At 61.7% G+C, this 18,606-nt stretch overlaps 1 protein-coding gene across 1 annotated transcript in view; it reads left to right on the top strand.

Moving 5' to 3' along the window:
- EPHA2 (EPH receptor A2) overlaps window positions 1-18,147 on the top strand; it is a 28,554-nt gene extending 10,407 nt beyond the window's left edge. Inside the window, exons 4-17 of the mRNA XM_045858674.1 lie at window positions 5,599-5,754; window positions 5,863-6,195; window positions 6,928-7,043; window positions 7,465-7,618; window positions 8,079-8,178; window positions 8,635-8,690; window positions 8,971-9,096; window positions 9,191-9,376; window positions 9,573-9,634; window positions 9,749-9,958; window positions 10,188-10,337; window positions 11,115-11,308; window positions 11,926-12,081; window positions 17,199-18,147. Of these exons, the coding sequence (XP_045714630.1) occupies window positions 5,599-5,754; window positions 5,863-6,195; window positions 6,928-7,043; window positions 7,465-7,618; window positions 8,079-8,178; window positions 8,635-8,690; window positions 8,971-9,096; window positions 9,191-9,376; window positions 9,573-9,634; window positions 9,749-9,958; window positions 10,188-10,337; window positions 11,115-11,308; window positions 11,926-12,081; window positions 17,199-17,304 (2,105 nt within the window). The 3' untranslated portion in view covers window positions 17,305-18,147. The remainder of the gene's footprint in view (window positions 1-5,598; window positions 5,755-5,862; window positions 6,196-6,927; window positions 7,044-7,464; window positions 7,619-8,078; window positions 8,179-8,634; window positions 8,691-8,970; window positions 9,097-9,190; window positions 9,377-9,572; window positions 9,635-9,748; window positions 9,959-10,187; window positions 10,338-11,114; window positions 11,309-11,925; window positions 12,082-17,198) is intronic.
- Window positions 18,148-18,606: the final 459 nt, after the last annotated feature.

Genomic DNA, 18,606 nt, shown 5'->3' with positions numbered 1-18,606 from the left:
TCAGGCTGACAGTCATCTCCCCTGGGGCTGCTTTGTCTCCCTGTTCGTCTCCGCTTCCTGTGCTGGCATCGGCAGCTGAGCGGGTGGGCCCCCCCGTCTGGCGCCGCGGCCACGGGGACTGCCGGCCAGGTGAGCAGGTGGCCAGCGGCTTTGGCCAGAGACCCAGCCCAGCAGCTGGGAGGCCAGAGCTGGAGGTAGGGGTGGCAACGGTTTGGGAATTCCCTCCTTGGAGACTCCTGCTCCCTTAAGGGGCCCAGCACCTCGGGAATGTCCTCTCTCCATGTTAGTTTCTCTATTCCTGGTTCACAGGGACACCCCATTCCAGGTACCACGCTAAGCATTTCACAAGCAAGGTTTTCTGCCATCTTCACAAACAACCCATTGGGGCTGAGGACTTTATCCCCACTTTACAGACGAGGAAACTGAGGCCCAGAGCATGGAAGCAGTGACCAGTGGCCAGAAGAGCTGGGGCCCGGCATGAGTAGGGCAGCACGCTGTCCCCACTTGCCCCTGGCGTGTGTCTTTCTACACGCAATAGAGTGACCGTGGAGAGTCCCCTCTGGGCCTCCATGGGCAGGGTCCACTTCCTGTGACTTGCCGCTGTGGCTCTGTCTGAGAACCTGGATTGCTCCGGCGGACTGTTGACCCTGTGACTCACCACAGGTGGCAAGGGGCAGAGTCCTAGCACTGGCGTCCCGAGTGGCCCGAGCCTGGCCCGGGGTCCGTGGCTGCAGAGGAGGCATCCCCTGGGCAGGAGACGGCTCTGGCTGAGGTGGTTCTTAGGCAGCGGGGCCCTAGGCTGTGGTGGGAGCCCTGCTTTGTCAGGACCTGGCTGGGGGCTCTGTGTGCACTTGGGCTCATCCCCTCCCTGGGGGGTGCCACCAGGCCTCAGCTCTGTGGAATCACCTCTGGCCTGCAGGAGAGGGCGGGCCGTGGGTGGCGGTTCCCCCCTCCACTCTTCCTGCTTTGTCTACGCCACCCCCAGTTCACACTGGGGGCAAAGTCAGGGGCTGGCAGCTCCTTGGGGAGGCCCCTCCCTCCCTCACCGGAGGTGAGTGGGTCCCCAGAACGGAAGGAAGGAGGCGAGGGAAAGCAAACAGAAGATAAAAGGCCGGTGGTAGGGAGGTGGTAGGGAGAGGGCAGGAAGCTGGGAGGCTGGGGGGGAGCCTCCGCGCTTATCATGGCTTGGTGGAGGAATGCTCCCCAAGATAATTCCCCAGGGCATGTGTGAAAGGGGCCGTGCAGACACCTGCTTCAGTGGGGACAACAGGGCCAGCCATGGAGCGAGATGCCCCAGGGCCTGGAGTTATCAGTTCCCCTCATTTGCTGGGTCAGTAACTTCTGGGTCACCGTTGACAAAGTCCACGTCCTTGGGCCAAGGCGGTGAGCACCGGCTAGGCTAGACATGGCTTGGGGAAGTGGCTGGCCCCAGGGGAGTTGCCACCATGACCCCCTGACCTTCTGACCTCACCACCATTGGCCTGGGAGGTGGTTGGGCCCTGGGGGGGGAGGAGTTCTGCCGGGGGCTGGATTTGCGTCACACCAGAGGGCGTCTGTCCCTGAGTCACCCCACGCTGCCACCCGAGGGGCCAGCACTGGGAACTGGAAAAACTGGGGTGCAACTCAGGGTGCAGCCTCCGTGTCCTAGTTCCCCTGCTCAGAGGGGTCGGGGCCTGCCAGGTGACTGGGGCCAGAGAAGGTCTCCACGGGTGCGCCACAGCCGGGCGCTCAGGCCAGGCAAGTGGGTGTCCTGGTGCGCCTTCCCCCCGGGGTCTCCCTGGGCACCAGGACACTGCTCACTGCTCTGGTCTCGGAGTGCGTGTTTAGTGCGCAGGTCGTAGGTTCTGCGCTTCACTCACACATTGATTCATTCATTCATTCATCTGTCCAAACGTTAGCGGAGCACCTGCTGTGTGCCGGGCCCTGTGCTGGGCCATCAGACGCGGACTCTGCGGGGCTCCGTTCCTGCTCCCCAGGAGCTGCCAGTCTCACAGAGGCTCCCAGTAGGTGCAGAAATACTTTCAGATGGAGCCCTGACACCAAGCTGTGAATTCCCCTGGAGCGGACACGGTGTTTATCTCTCTCCCCACGGTATCCCAGTACCCAGCGTTGTGCCAGATGCGTAGGAAGTGACACTTTCTGTTTGTCAAACATAAGATTGAGTAATGGATGCCCCGATGGGGCAGAAGGCAGCCGGCGATTGGGTGGTCTGGGAGGGTCGTGTAGGGGAGCACTGTAAGCCCCAAGCCGGGTATTGAAGGATGCATAGGAGTCTGCAGGCTGGCTGAGGGACAGTGAGTATCTTATGTGTGTGGCCGGGTTCTGAGTGTGTGTGTGAACACCCACTGTGTGACCCCTGTCCCCACTTGCTTGCCCAGAATGCCAAGCAGTCCAGCTGGGCAAAGTCAGGAGGACGCAGGAACTTACTGGTGTCCTACACGTGAACTCCGTGGCCCCCGAGAGCGGGCGCTCTCTCTGGCGTGGCCCCAGGGCCAGCCCCTCGGAGCTCCGCGGTGGGAGGAGGGGGCGGCACATTCTCGTCAGGCAAGCACATGCCCTGTTGATACTGCCTCTCCACTGTATTATCTGGCACATCCGCAGCGGAAATCTCTCCAAATTCTCTCTTTCCTGCCGGCAACAGGCGGGCCACCCCCAGGCTCTGGGGCCAGAGAATGGAACCCGACTCTTCCCCGACTTCCTCCTCTTGGCGCAGGGCTGGGCGGGGCTGGGGGGTAGCCACATGGTGTGGAGTGGGGGCCTGGTGGGGGTTTGCAGGTGGCTAAAGCCTGAAGAGCAGAGCCAAGCCCGAGCTGTGGGGGGCTCGGGGTCCCCTCCCCAGCCCGAGAGCCTGGGCTGGGAAGGTGTGACTGTGGTTCTAGGGGCCTTTGAGCGCCCATCCCTGCTGGGACTGGACCTCCTGCAGCCCGCGCTTCCCCAGGGGGCAGGCCCCTGGCACACAGGGCAGAGCATCTGGGGGAACTGAAATCCTGGGATAAACATGGCTCAGCTTTCTGGAGTCTCATTTTCACTTGAAGATTTGGGAGAGGAGAGAGTATTTTTGTATTATAAGAGGTATGAGGATGAATGCAAAATGAGATTATAAGAAAATGAGGATTTCTTAAACGCAATGGGAGATTTGAAGGATCTTGTGGCTTGAGGGAGGCCGCTTTGACCAATGCCCCTGGGTTTAGTTCCACTCTTTTCTTTCTTTCTTTTTTTAAACCTTTTTATTTTTTTACTATCTTTTAAAGATTTTATTATTTTTTTTTATTTTAGAGAGGGAAAGAGAGGGAGAAAAATAGCAATGTGTGGTTGCCTCTCATGTGTCCCCTACTGAGGACCCGGCCTGCAACCCAGGCATGTGCCCTGACTGGGATTCAAACTGTTGACCCTTTGGTTCACAGGCCCACGCTCAATCCACTGAGCTGCACCAGCCAGGGCTGGTTCCACTCCTTTCTCCCCATAGGACATAGCGTGCCCAGTGTGAGAAGACCTGTATTAGGAGCGCACCCCCCCCACCCCTTTCCAGCTGCTCTGAAGTCAGTCTTGGGATTTTCTGGCTCTTGAAGCCGGTCAGGCCCCATCTCCTCTCTCTTTGGGCTCCTTCCAGAACATCCATTCCTCTCTGCTCTGAACTGCGCCGCTCGTGTGAAAGCAGAGGGGATCCAAGTGTAACTAACATCCTGGGCTTAGGTGTTGGTTCTGGGTCTTAGGAGCTTGCCGACCTTGGACGAGTTGCTTTGCCCCTCTGCACACCAGTTTCTCCACCTCCACAGGAGAGTGAGTGGTAACAGCGCCCAGGTACAGCAGGCTTATTGTGAGGACTAAGCAAATGCCACGTGCTCGGCCCGGAAGCTGCACAGAGCAGGTGTTCGGCCAGCGGTCAGTGTTGGGTGTCTACGAGGCTTCAGGCTCTGCACAGAGCAGGAGTGGGGTCCCAGGCCCCCTCTGTCCTGGACAAGCCCCCTTTCCGACAGTGCATGCCCGGGCTGTTTCGGGGCCTGTGCTGAGGTTTGGGGCCCACGCAGAGGGGGTGAGAGAGACTGCTGGGATGGCCCCCATGTTCCTCCTATAAGAAGAGTCAGTAACAGGAAGTCATTTGTCCAAGACCTTAAGGAACTGGGTGTCCTTTGAGCACTGTCCGTGGCTCCCAGTCCCCTACCCACCTCTGCTCAAATAAGGGGACTGGACGGACAGGAGGGAGACTTCGTCCGAGATTTTTCCCGACCGTGAGCATCTGGCTGTGCCGTGACCGAACCTTCAGAGGCCCTCATGGCCCTCAGGACAAAGTCCCAGTGGCTTGGACTTGAGTTAAAGGCCTCTCTCCTTCCGGCTCCTGCAGACCTCTCGGCCTTTGTTGCCTGCCGCTCCCCCCAGTCTGTGCCCACGAAGCCACTCGCGCCTTCTTTGGTCTTGCTGTCTCCCACCCCAGCCCTCCCAGTATTTTTGTCCTGCCAAGCTGCTCAGCCTCTGAGCCCCAGCTGAAACGTCTCCTCTGGGCCTCCTCGGACCTCTGGCTGCGGTTGATCCCACCCCTTAGCCTTGTGCCCCAGGCCTTCGCCTTCGTGGTGGACGGTGCCCCAGGCCCCGGCTCCCCGCGGTCAGGGCCGGGCACAGAACAGAGGACCGGCGAGTGTCTGAGGCACAGGACACTGGGCTTGGAAGTGTCCCAGGTCCCTCGCCACAGATGAGGTCGAGGGAGGGTGTTGGTAGTTTAGGGTTCTAGAAGAGGTCCCTAAGGTGACCCTACTCCACTCTGGCCACTTCAAGTCCCGGACAGCCCTGCACAGTGGGCCTCGTGTCTGGGCAGCTTCCTGCCCGTGGGTCCAGGAAGGGGCGTGGGCCGGGGGCAGGACAGCGCAGTGGGAGGAAGAAGCCTCCGGAGTCAGGTGCCTGAGCCCCTAGCTGGCCGGGCCAGGAGAGGACCTACCATGAGGGGGAGGAAGAGCTGCTTCCTGGCTGCCTTTGTGAGTGGCGGAAATGACTGGGTCCTGGAAACAGATCCTGAGCAAACACTCGGGGCCTGGCCTTTCCTGCTTCCTGGTCGGCCGGCCCTGGGACGGGAAGGCGGTCGGGTCTCGGAGTGAGCGGAGCACCTGCGGGGTGGCGTCCTGAGCGGGTGTGCCTGGCCGTTCCGTCAAGGTGGTGACGACAGTCACCAAAACAAACAGTGAAGAAGACACAGTTGTTGCCCGGGGCAGCCCAGAGTCCAGGTGGGCACCCGTCGGCCTGGTCCGCACGGATCAGAGGAGATGCAGCGTGCTCTGTCCAGTGCGGAGCTGGGTGTGGGATGGGATTTGTTAGGAGCTGCAGGGTGAGGTGTGGGCCTTGAGTGTCCAGCTCAGGGCCGAGGTGCTTCTTGCAGGAGCGGTGGGGAGGGATGCAAAGGTTTGGAACAAGCAGATGAGGCATTTCCCGGGTGCCCAGTGCGAGCTGGGTGCCGGCCACGCGTTCTCTCATCAGAAGACACTGTACCCGTGAGGACGCAGGCCCAGAGAGGTTTAGTGACTTGCGTGGGGTCCCACTGCCGGGGGTTGGAGCGGCCGCCCGTGGTGGGAACTGGCTGAACTGAACGCTGTTCCTCCCTGTGTCCGCCAGCCTGCTCGTCTGGATTCTTCAAGTCGGAGATAAGCGAGAGCCCCTGTTTGGAGTGCCCAGCACACACCCTGCCGTCCCCCGAGGGGGCCACCTCCTGCGAGTGCGAGGAGGGCTACTTCCGGGCCCCGCAGGACCTGCTCTCCATGCCCTGCACGCGTGAGTCTGCTGTGGTGGGCCGGGAGGTCGGCTGAGGTGGGCGTGGCCTGGCGGTGGCCCTGTCCGGGGCTCCCGGGGTTCAAGCTCTGCCCTCTGCCCTCCGTGTAGGCCCGCCCTCTGCCCCAGGCTACCTCACGGCCGTGGGCATGGGCGCCAGAGTGGAACTGCGCTGGAAGCCCCCCCTGGACAATGGTGGCCGAGAAGACATCAGCTACAAGGTCACCTGTGACCAGTGCCTGCCGGAGTCGGGCGAGTGCAGGCCGTGCGAGGCCAGCGTGAGCTACTCCGAGCCACCGGACATGCTGACCCGCACCAGCGTGACGGTCAGCGACCTGGAGCCCCACATGAACTACACCTTTGCCGTGGAGGCCCGCAACGGCGTGTCAGACCTGGTGGCCAGCCGCAGCATCCGCACCGCCAGCGTCAGCATCAACCAGACAGGTGAGGACCTGCCAGTGGTGGCTGTCGCCCAGGGGTGGCTTCGGGGAGAGGAGAGCCACCCAGGGCTCAGCCATGCTCAGCGAGAGAGGGGCAGCAGCAAGTAGTTGAAAGCGCAATCTCTGGCGTCGCTTCCGAGCTCTGTGACCGTGGGCAAGTGGCCTAACCTTCCCAAGCCTCAGTTTCCCCACCTGTAACGTGAGGATGGGTAACAGGGCTATTGAGAAGATTGAATAAATTCTTCCGTATAAGACTCTTAGAGTAGTGCCTGGTCCACAGAAAGGAGATAGCCGGAGGGGGCTGTTATCTTATTTTTTTTAAGATTTTATTTATTTATTTTTAGAGAGGGAAGGGAGGGAGAAAGAGAGAGAGAGAGAGAGAGAAACATCAATGTGCAGTTGCTGGGTGCCGTGGCCTGCAACCCAGGCATGTGCCCTGACTGGGAATCGAACCTGTGAAGCTTTGGTTCGCAGCCCACGCTCAATCCACTGAGCTATGCCAGCCAGGGCTTGTTATCTTATTTTTATTACCTGTGCTCTCATAAATGCTTTAGGGCACCTCTGTGCTGGCTGTGGGCAGCCGGGGCCGGGGTTCGGTGCTCTGGAGCGGGAAGTGAAGAATCCCAGGCTGGGCTCTGAAGAGCCTGGCCTGTGGTTGGGTCTGGGGGCACTCGCCCCTGCCCCCTGCCCCCTGGGCGGCTCCTCACACCCCTGCCACACCCGCTGCTCCTCCCAGAGCCCCCCAAGGTGAAGCTGGAGGACCGCAGCACCACCTCGCTGAGCGTGTCTTGGACCATCCCCCTGCCACAGCGGAGTCGCGTGTGGAAGTACGAGGTCACCTACCGCAAGAAGGTAACTCACAGAGCGTCCGGGGTGGCCCCAGCTGGTTACACAGATGCTCCCCGTGGGACAGCCGTCCGAGGAAGCTCCATTCTGCAGATGGGGAGACTGAGGTCTGGGCTCTTCCTGAGTCAGCCCTCCCGGGCCAGCACAGCAGAGATTTGTGGCAGAGAAGACGCAGTGTTGTTGAATTCCCAGACGAGATAGTTGGGGGTCAGGGAAGAGCCAGGTCTTGGGGGGGTCAGGCAGACGGGGGTTTGAGTCCTAGCAGTGCATTTGCTGCCTGTGACTGCTTTGAGCCCAGTCTCCTGCTCCGTAAGGGGAGCATTGAGTTGGCTGGCGCAGCGAGCTAAGTTGGGGTGGCCCCTGGTGAACTGCGAGAGGCCCCTGCTGGTCCTCATCGTCTGACTCTGTGCCCACCGGCTGTCTGCAGGGGGACTCCAACAGCTACAATGTGCGTCGCACTGAGGACTTCTCCGTGACCCTGGACGACCTGGCTCCGGACACCACCTACCTGGTCCAAGTGCAGGCGCTGACACAGGAGGGCCAGGGTGCCGGCAGCAAGGTGCACGAGTTCCAGACGCTGGGTGAGTCGGGGGCCAGGGCGGGAGCCAGGCCAGGGCCCTGCAGTGGGGCCGCTAGGACATCCTGAGAGGAGGAAATGGGTCAGAGAACCTGGGAGCCCCCCACCCCCGGTCAGCCTGATTCCAGGGCAGCCCTGTGTGGGTTGACAGCTTGGGGAAGGGGCTCAGGGGTGGTCGTCCGGGCCAGTGTTGTGGAAGGACAGACATGGGTGCTGGCGCTGGCAGGCCCACTTCAAACCCTCCCTCGTGGAAAGAGTCCCACACACCTGGGAGTGCCTGCTGTAATGGGGGAGTGGGGGCTTTCTTTGCCCATCTATGAAATGGGAGTAAAGACCCTTCCGAACCACCCCAAGTAAAGGAATTCAGCACAGGTCTTGGGTCCCTGGAGCGGGCCTCGAGTGCATTTAGGGAGCTCGGAGTCAGTGTGGGGGGCGCCCTGGTCATCTGTTGTCTCCCCCGACAGCCACGGAAGGGTCTGCCAACTTGGCGGTGATCAGTGGCGTGGCGGTGGTCGTCGCCATGGTTCTGGTGCTGGCCGGAGTCGGCATCTTCATCCTCCGCAGGTTCGTCTGGCTCAGGTGGGACACAGGCGGGCGGGGACCTCCGTTTCCTGTCTGGAAAATGGGCTGATGGCACCTGCCGCCTGCCGGGGGGTGGGGGGGGTGAGGATGCCAGGTGCTGCGAAGTGCTGGGCCCAGCGCCCGGCACGCCGCAGGGGCTTGGGCCACGGCGGCCATCATCTTTGCTGTTGTTGCTAACGGTGGGTGGTGTGTCCGCGCTTCCTCCAGACACGCGGGCAGGAAGCGCCAGAGAGCGCTAATGAGGAAAGCCCTCGTTTGGGCCCCGCCAGGGCACGGGTCCCAAGGAGCAAGCCCTCCCGCTCGCTTCCTCTCCGCCCCGCCCCCGCTTCCCCCACGAGCTCTGCCAGCGGGGCAGGGTGCTGAGCACCCCCAGTCCCCACTCGGGGCCAGAGCCGGCTGCTGACCTCCCCGTGTGTTTGCTCCCTGTGGGGTTCTCAGGAGGAAGAGCCTGCGGACCCGCCAGTCCTCGGAGGACGTTTACTTCTCCAAGTCAGGTGAGACGCAGCCCCTCCGTGCCCGGCCCCGCTGTTCCCCCCCACCCCCACTGCCTCCTCAGCCCTGTGGCAGAGACAGGGCAGCTGGCAGCCAGGGAGCTCCCAGGACGTCCCGGGCCAGCGCGAAGGGACTGAGCCGGAAGCTCCGTGTCCCATGTCCCAAGGTCTGGTCCCAGTCTCCTGGCCCCAACTCGTGGAGCCCCTCATCCTCCTTGAGGGCATCCCTTCCCGGGGACCCTCCCTGACCTACCTGTGACCCAGCCCTCACTCCGCCTTCCAGAACAACTGAAGCCCCTGAAGACGTATGTGGACCCCCACACATACGAGGACCCCAACCAGGCCGTGCTCAAGTTCACCACCGAGATCCATCCGTCCTGTGTCACGCGGCAGAAGGTGATCGGAGCAGGTGAGTTTGGCACGCCCGTGGAGGGGCCTGGGACGGGCTGGGAGTGCCCGGTCCGAGCTGACCGGGGCGCTCTGCCCACCGTGCTGGCCCGCAGGAGAGTTTGGGGAGGTGTACAAGGGGACGCTGAAGGCATCAGGGAAGAAGGAGGTGCCTGTGGCCATCAAAACGCTGAAAGCCGGCTACACGGAGAAGCAGAGAGTGGACTTCCTCAGCGAGGCCAGCATCATGGGCCAGTTCAGCCACCACAACATCATCCGCCTGGAGGGCGTCGTCTCCAAATGTGAGGCTTGTCACCAGGAGCGCGGTTGGGGGGCCCTTGGGGAGGAGGGCCTGACCCTCAGGGGAGCGGAGCTGAGCCACCCACTAGGGTCCCCGAACGGGGGGGCTTCGCCCGTGGCTGTTCCCGCCACCCACACCCCCAGCTGCGCCCACAGCCCCGTCGGCGCCATCCCCTTACACCTGTGCCCACCCCGCAGACAAGCCCATGATGATCATCACGGAATACATGGAGAACGGCGCCCTGGACAAGTTCCTTCGGGTAAGGGCATGGGCGGGGTGGCCGGGACCCGTGGTGGCAGGCTTGATGAGGGTGCCCCGCTGGGCCCGGGGTCGCTGGTGGCTGAAGCCTGGGCCCCCCCCCCCCCCCCGGCAGGAGAAGGATGGCGAGTTCTCCGTGCTGCAGCTGGTGGGCATGCTGCGGGGCATCGCGGCCGGCATGAAGTACCTGGCCAACATGAACTATGTCCACCGTGACCTGGCTGCCCGCAACATCCTCGTCAACAGCAACCTGGTCTGCAAGGTGTCTGACTTCGGCTTGTCCCGCGTGCTGGAGGACGACCCCGAAGCCACCTACACCACCAGCGTGAGTGCCAGAGAAGGCTGTCACCACCGGGGTGGGGGGCTTGAGGGTGCAGCAGCCTCGGCCCTGCGTGGGCCCTCGCACCCGCACGCCTTGGGTGTGTGGACCTCAGGAGGCAAGAATCCCAGAGAGAGTCTGGGGGAGGGGCCCCGACAGCCAAACCTGGTCTGGCTGCAGGAGTCCTGCGGCCCATCAGAGGGGACGGTGGTGACCGGGCCTGGGTCCCCTGCAGGGCGGCAAGATCCCCATCCGCTGGACGGCCCCGGAGGCCATCTCCTACCGCAAGTTCACCTCGGCCAGTGACGTGTGGAGTTACGGCATTGTCATGTGGGAGGTGATGACCTACGGCGAGCGGCCCTACTGGGAGCTGTCAAACCACGAGGTAGCCCCGTTTCCTGCCCAGGCCTGCCCTGAACTCTTCACTCATTCCCGACCCCCAGGGCGAGGCAGAGAAGTGTTTAGGGGGCCCGTCTTCCTCTGGTGTAGACCATCCATGGGTTTGTTCAGTCAGTGTTTATTGAGGGCCTACTGTGTGCCAGGCCTTGTGCGGGGCTCCAGACCCAGTCTCTGACTGCAGTCAGCAAAAGGACAAGGGAACCAGTTAGTGGCGTGTGTGAGTGTGCATGTGTGTATCTGTGCATGCATGTGCATTCGCGTGTACATGGACCTGTGCATGCACGTGTGGACACATGGGTGTGTGTGTACATGCCTGGTGCCTCCCCCAGCCTGGAGGTCTGCACGGCTTCCCAGAAGAGGTCACGTCTCTGCTGAGACAGAACGTGGCGAGGCAGCCAGGGGACACAAGGAGGGGAAGAGCGCTCTAGCCGAAGGAGGCAGTGTGTGGCATCGACGTCCAGAGACCGGGGGGAGGCTGGCTGCAGGGCGCCCCGTGTGGCTGCCGCTTGGGGTGCCCTGTGAAGGATCCGGGTCGGGAGTCCCTTCCTCCGAGGAACTCTGGAGACAGCCCCTACGCACCTGCCCTGCGTGCAGCTCCAAAGGCCCTGTGTCGGCCCGAGAAAGGACGCCCATCCTGTCCGTCTCTGGGGCTCCCCTTCTGTCCTCTGCCCCCTCCACGTCCTGGTGCTCCCCTGGGGCCCTGCAGGGGATCGGTGGCTGTGAAGGCACGCTGACCGTCCTGCCCCCACTGCCCCCCCGCCAGGTAATGAAAGCCATCAACGACGGCTTCCGGCTGCCCACGCCCATGGACTGTCCGTCCGCCATCTATCAGCTCATGATGCAGTGCTGGCAGCAGGAGCGGGCCCGCCGCCCCAAGTTCGCCGACATCGTCAGCATCCTGGACAAGCTCATCCGGGCTCCCGACTCCCTCAAGACCCTGGCTGACTTTGACCCCCGGTGAGTCCCGTGCCCTCCACCCGTGGCAGCCCTCGCCCCCGCCCCCTTTCACTCCTGAGCTGCTTTGGTGTCGTGGCCAACCAGGGCTAGTGGGCGAGGGGCTCAGGGGTTGTGCATGGGCTTTACTTAGACGGGACAGGGGCCGGCTCGGGTACCACTCCTTGAAGCCATCAACACTGTAGTGAGTGTGCCGGGCACGATGCTCAGCCCTCACACGTTGTAACTCATTTAAACAACCTGCCGGTGGGCCCAGAGTCATCCGCCTTTTGTAGACGAAGGACTGAGGCAAGGCAATTCGGTGTTCCATCCTGGCAGTGGCCAGGCCTGGACCATGCCTCTAGGAAGCTGAGACTCTGTTAACATTGCTCTGATTTGTGGTTGGTGGTCTTGTCAGTAGGGGGCAGGGGGCAGCGTAAGCTACAAACCCTGAGTGCTCCCAACATGCCAGGCTGTCTCCCTGAACCTGCCTGGTCTGGCTTTCCTGTTGCCCAGGTGAGGAAACAGGCCTAGGACAGCTGGGTGAACGGCCCGGGGTTAGGGAGCTGCAGGCCCAGGGACCAGGGAGGGCACGCTGGGTGCTCAGCCCCTGACCGAAGGGCGGGCGGTTCGTGTTGCAGGGTGTCCATCCGGCTGCCCAGCACCAGCGGCTCGGAGGGGGTGCCCTTCCGCACGGTGCCCGAGTGGCTCGAGTCCATCAAGATGCAGCAGTACACGGAGCACTTCCTGGCGGCCGGCTACACGGCCATCGAGAAGGTCGTGCAGATGACCAACGAGTGAGTTGGGCTGTGCCCATGGCCCCGCCCCCACCCCCAGTTCTGCAACCCTCCCCCTCCTCTCTCCAGCCTCCTCTCTCTCCTCTCTCTCTCTCTCTCTCCTTCTATTTTGGAGAGAGAAGTTTCGCAGGACAGGCAGACCAGGCCAGCAGTCATCAATTCTGCTTGGCTGCCTCTTCTTCTGGCGTCTTTTTTCCGGAGTGGGAAAGTAATAGTGACTGTTGTAACAGCAGTCGCACGCACCGAGGGCAGGCCACGCGCTGGCCCCCCCCTCCCCGCCCCGTGCTCGAGCCCCCTGAATCAGCCCTCACGCTGACTCAGCGGGCAGGCAGGTCCCGTCAGCGCTCTCCACGGGCAGGTGAGGAGCGGACGCAGAGAAGTGCAGTGACCTGTCCAGGGTCCTGCAGCCCCTAAGGGCGAGAAGGACTCCAGCCCTGGTCAGTCCCGGTCCAGGGCTCAGGGACCACGGAGGTCCTTAGTGGAGACACCGAGGCTCCAAGATTATGTGACTTTCTTCAGGCCACAGGGGTCATAGCCAGGAATTTGGGAAAAGGATGACTCCCCTTCACAGCCATCGCCAGTCGAGTGCCTTGTTTGCCTTTGGAGTAGATGCTGTCATCACTCCCCCGTCTGACAAGTGGGGAATCTGAGGCTCAGAGGTTACATAGCTTGCCTAAGGTCACACAGCCTGTTAGGAGCAGCGTCCCCCCCCTGCCCAGGATGCTGGGAAGAAATGGCCAGCACCCTTGGACACCCTGGCAATGCCCGGGAGAAAGGGCCTGGGCCAGCCTCTCCCCGGCACCTTTCCCCGCATGGCTGACTGTCAGCCCTGTGCTCCAGCCTGACAGGAAATGCCAGTTGCCCTTGTCCAGTCCTGGGTCTGTCCTTTGTCAGGCTGTCCTGTGGGAGCTCATCTCTCTTCCCAGCCCCAGCATCGGGGACCTTTCCCAGCATGGCCTTGGCAGGGACCTGTCTTCCCACCCTAGGAGGGAGGAGACAGTATCCTCTTAGCCTTTTGTACTTCTAAAAATAGTGGCATGTCCCCCAATGGCCACACTTGTACAGGGTCCAAGGTCATGGCGGGAATGGGCCTGAGGGCTGGGAGGTTTTGGGAACCACTTGCAGGGGACGACCCCAGCCTCCCACAGTTCTGGGTCACAGAAGTTCTGGGATTTGGGCCTGTGCGTGAGCATTCTCCAGAGCCTCTGAAGACGGCTCAGCTGGGCTTCCAAACTGCTAATCAAGGCCTCTGAGACCACACCATGGCCCCTCCCAGGGGGCGTCTGGGGATGGATGTCAGGACAGGACAGAGCTGACCCAAGGGAGACACGAAAATGGGGAGGGAGGAGACAGGCCCCAGGGTGTCTTTGGTTGCCAGCCAGCTGCAGGGTCCCAAGCTTGCTGGGTTCAAGTCCCACATCTGCCACTTCCTAGCAGGTGACCTTGGTCAAATCTGGCTCCATCTTTGAGCCTTGGTTTTCGTTTCCCCGTTGTGGGGATGGCATGGGTACCATGCAGATCACACGCCTGGTGCACGGTAGGGGCTCAATCCTCTATTCCCTTGCTTCCTGCCCACAGCCCGTGGGCAAATGCCCAGTGCCTGGGCCCCCCTCCTCTTCCCTGGGAACCTGAAACAGCCCTCTCCCCCCGCTCCGGGGGCTCCCACCAAGGACAGCGTGTGGCTCCTCTTCTGGGCGAACAGGGCTGAGGGCACGAGGAGTGCTTACAGGAAACACATGCTCTCAAAGGCTTCCCAGAATAGCCCGGGGTGCTCCTCGGCCAATTCCTTTCCCACGGGCCGGGACCAGGCTGTCTTGGATGGATGGAGTCTGTGTGTGTGTGTGTGCGTGCGTGCTGTGTTTTGAAAAGGCCTGCATAAAGGCAGGAAGTCATTCCACGCTCCCTCCTCCTCCCGCCCGGCCGCTGGTGCTCAGAGCTGGGCTCTGCGTGACCCACGCCTTCCCGGCCTCCCCCTTCGTTTCAAATGGATGCGATAAATGGGATCTCCAAGCACTTCTTCAACCCAAAGGCCGTGTCTGCCCGCGCCATGGACCCCGGTGGGGGGCTCTGAGCCGGTCTCAGAGAATTCAGCTCTTTCTCGGTGGGGTCCAGGTTTAGGTCTCAAGGTCCTTCCCCGCCCTGTGGCCTCCCTGCTTCCTACGCCCGTCCCAAGGGGCGGGCTGCAGGGTCCCCTGGGGCCCCAGGGGGCCGCCTTTTCTCAGCTGGGGCATTCACCGCATTGTTGTTCCGGAGTCACAGAGATTCTAGCCAGACGAGTGGTTCCGAGTGGTCTTTTTTTTTTTTTTTTTTTAAGATTTTATTTATTTTGTAGAGAGAGGGGAAGGGAGGGAGAGAGAAAGGAAGAGAAACATCGATGTGCTGCGAGAGAAACATGGATCAGCTGCCTCTCACACGCCCCCAGCTGGGGACCTGGCCCACATCCCAGGCGTGTGCCCTGCCTGGGAATCAAACCAGGGACCTTTCGGTTAACAGTCTGGCACTCAGTCCACTGAGCCACGCCAGCCAGGGCCTTAGATGGTTTTGAGGAGCAAACGAAAGCAGTGGTTTTGTGCCCCAGAAAAACGTTCAGCCTCCCAAAGACCCCGTCTAGCAGTGTCTGAGGTCGCTGCCCACAGCGCCCCCCGAGGGGGTGGGGCACACAGCCTGAGGGGTCTCCCAGCCTCCGCACGCCCTCGGCACAGGCTTGGCGCTGCTGGAGCGTTTGCTGTGTGAACGGCTGACCGGGCACGTGAGGCCACTTCCCACGCCCCTGTCCTTGTGTCCAGGGGGCACACAGTAGGTGCTCCCTGGGGAGGCGTGGCCTTTGAATTCCCCGGGGCTGTGGCAGGCATTGCACGTGCCCCGGAAACGGTGGCCTCGGCCACGTGTCTCCTCAGTCCCATGATGGGGGCTGATGGGAGGGGCGGCCCTGGACCCCCGAGTGGGCAACGGAGGCTGGGGTGTCTCTGTGGCTGGGAAATGAGCAGGGGAGCCTTGGGGGGCTTTGTGTTGAGAGAGCATGGGGCTGGCAAGGTGCCTCGGCGGCATGTCATTGAAGCCCCTCATTTTACGTGTAAAGAAACGGGGCCCCGAAGGCCGCACAGCACTGCCCGAGGCGTTGATGGAGTCCAGGCCTAGAGCTGGGCCTCCTGCCTCCCAGCTCGGGGCTGGTGCCTCCCAGACGGGCCTCGGGCCTCAGAAGCAACCCCAGCTCCCACCCTATCCCATGAACCTCGCCAGCCTGGGCGACCGCCTGGGCCGTGGCTCAGTGCCCACCAAAGGATTCATTCTTCCATTCACTCAGCAGACACCCCTTGAAAACCTACTGTGTACCAGGCCTTTCCTAGACCCCGGGAGGGCGCAGGGCTGAGGGATGGGCCCAGGGGACCAGGGCTCAGTCATTGCCCTCCTACAGCTCGCATAGCCCCCAGGTTCTTAAACCATGCGTCAGGGTCTTCGGGGGCCGATAAAATGCAGACTCCCTGCCCCACCTTCAGAACGCCTGGCCTCCAAGGCCAGGGAGCCTGGAGGTTGGCCCAGGATCCTGCCTCTTTCCCCAGTGTTGCGGATGTTTCTCTGGGAGCCCACCATGAGACCTCCAGGGGCGGGGAAAACAGTTCTTTTGCAACACCCCCAACTGCGTAGGTTTGAAATGGCACTGCAGCGAAGGTTCGGAAGTTCTCCCGGGTGTCCAACTCCTGGCCTTCCTGCTGCAGCGGGAGCTGCCGGCCCCTCCTGGAGGTCCCCTCCCCACCCTCCCCCACCCCCCTAGGTGTGCCCTCCCTGCTCAGCACTCCTCCGAGGGCTCCCAGAGCCGGTGGGAAAGTCATGTCTCCGGAATTGCCAGTGGGAGCTCGCACCATATAATTAGCCCCATTTACAGCTGGGAGACGGCCCGTAAAAACCTGGGTGCTTTCATGGGTTTGGGCTGGTGGGTGAGGACTGCCGGGGAGAAAACTCCCAGGGTGAGCACTAGCCGGCCTGCTCCAGGGCTCCGGGAGCACACAGGTGGTTTTACGAGGGGATGGCGGGGTGGGGGGGAGGGCGTGGTGCTGGGGGCTCCCGGGCACACCTTTCTATCTGGCTTCCCCCCCACACCCGCGCCATCAGTTTCCGGGGCCTCCCACCCTCCAGGTGGGCACCATTATCCCATTTCACAGCTGAGGAAGTTGAGAGTGCTGAAGGGAAAACGCCTGGCAGCCCCTCTTATTAGGGACCTGCAGGGCTCTAACCTGGAGGGTCCCTCAGCAAGTATTTCCCGAGTCCTTGGTCCGTGAGCAGCTGGCCATGGGAACTTGGAGGGGGTGGGGGTGGAATGGGTTGAGGGCTGGGAAGAGACCCTTGAGCAGCAGCCTTAGGGGGTCCCTGCTCCTCCTTGTTGACGGCCTCCAAACCGCCTGGGAGGAAGCCCTCACTGGGGACAGCAGGGACAGACTTGAGGTGGGAGAGGGAATGCCGTCGATGTCCACAGCTGGTTCCATTCCCCGTTCTCCCGCCTCTTAGCTGTGTGACTTTGGGGAAGTCACTTTACCTCTCTGAGCCTCAGGTTTCCAATCAACACAATGAGTGTGGGAGGGGGATACAAGGGGTCTAAATAGTAATGGGAAAAAATACATTTAAAAAAGTTTTTAAAAGATGAATGTGAAGCCCTACTGGCGTAGCTCAGTGGATTGAGCGCGGGCTGCAAACCAAAGTGTCCTGGTTCGATTCCCAGTCAGGGCACATGCCTGGGTTGCAGGCCACGGCCCCCAGCAACTGCACATTGATGTTTCTCTCTCTCTCTCTCTCTCTCTCTTTTTCCCTCCCTTCCCTCTCTAAAAATAATTAAAGAAAATCTTAAAAAAAAAAGATGAATGTGAAAAGAGCGCCTGCCTCACAGATAATCCTGCCGATTTGATGTAAAGAAAAAAACCGCTCACAGTTGGTGCTTGTATCATTTTCTTGATTTCGCCCAAGTTAGCCAGCTCTCAGGGGTAGGGAGGCCCCTGTCTCGCTGGAGCTCACGCGCCCCCAGGTTCCCGAGGCTGCCTCCTCTTCTCCCCGCCTCGGCCTCCCTCCCATGGCTGCCTGCCTCTCCACGCCAGCCCCTAACTCTCCCTCTCTCCTCCCCCCCACAGTGACATCAAGAAGATCGGGGTGCGGCTGCCCGGCCACCAGAAGCGCATCGCCTACAGCCTGCTGGGCCTCAAGGACCAGGTGAATACAGTGGGCATCCCCATCTGAGCTCCGCCAGGGCCTCGCGCGCCCCGCGGCCAAGAATACTTGAAGAAACGGTGGCCTCCCTGCCCGCCCTGCGCCTGGCCACTGGGGACCTTATTTATTTCTAGTTGTTTCTCATTGGTGCCACCCCGAGGCCTCTGCTCGGGGCAGGGGCGGCTCTCAGACGACACACCGGCCTGAACTGAGGAGATGCTCAGGGACCCCGGGCCGGGGGGTGCTTCTTGGCCCACAAAGGACAGCCGGCCGAGCACTTAGCAGGCACCACGGGCACCGAGTGTCCGGGGGCAGGCAGGAGCCCCGCCAAGGCCCTCGGACGCACACATGGGACATTTCCAAACCGGCCTCCCTTGCGCTGTCTCGGGAGGCGGCCACAGGAACAGGGTACTTGGAGCCCCACCCTCTCAGGAGAAGAGGGCCGACAGTGGACGCAGCCGGGTGAGACCCAGAGTAGTCCCCCCACCCTCCAGTGCCTTCTGCAGACCCCCAGGCCCTGCCCTCGGCCCCCATGGGCCCAACCCCTGCCTCCCCAGGGCCCCCACAGGATGCTTGGTTGTGTTGAGGTTTTTAAAATATATATTTTGTACTTTGTGGAGAGAATGTGTGTGTGACAGGGGGCCCAGCCAGGGCTTGGGACAGAGGACAAGCCGGCGTTGGACATTTCCCAGGCTGGGGGCTGGCCTATCCATCTCTTGCCGCTTTAACACAATGTCATTGCTCCATCAGTGTTCATGATTTTGTTTTGTTGGTTATTTTTTTCGAACCTTAATTTATTACTTTTTTTTATATTTATTGTTAGGAAATGACTTATTTCTGCTCTGGAATAAAGTTGCAGATAGCTCACACGGATCTTGGCTTTGAGTTTTGGAGGGGCCATGGGGTAGCTGGGCTTTTCTGTGTTGGGAGTGGGGTGGGGGGTGACGGGGCTCACCCCCATCCCGCATGTTTAAACAGCTTCTTTTGGGAGACACACGCCGTGGAACCTGGGGAGCGGGGGTGGGTGGGAGGCGGGCAGCGAGCCAGGGAGCAGGCCCGGCCAGGCCCGGCCTCCCTGCCAGCAGGCCTCTGTCCCCTCTGATCTGTGGGCTCTGGGGGGCGGGGCGGCGGAGCGTGGGGAGGGCCACCGGCCTCCCTCCTACACGTCTCCATCCATGGAGCCATGGAATACATTCTTCGATTGCCCGCGTTGGGCTCTGAGGTTGACAAAAGACTTGCCCACGTTTTGGCTGGTTGGAGCCGCGGCAGGCTGAGTCCCGTGGGCGGCCCCAGCTTACAGAACCGGAAAACTGAGGCTGGGCCCAGCCACGG

Source organism: Phyllostomus hastatus, unplaced genomic scaffold (genome assembly GCF_019186645.2).
Source record: "Phyllostomus hastatus isolate PE091 unplaced genomic scaffold, TTU_PhHast_1.1 phas_scaffold_182, whole genome shotgun sequence".
NCBI classification, from domain to species: domain Eukaryota; kingdom Metazoa; phylum Chordata; class Mammalia; order Chiroptera; family Phyllostomidae; genus Phyllostomus; species Phyllostomus hastatus.
This window is presented reverse-complemented; position numbering and strand designations above follow the sequence as displayed.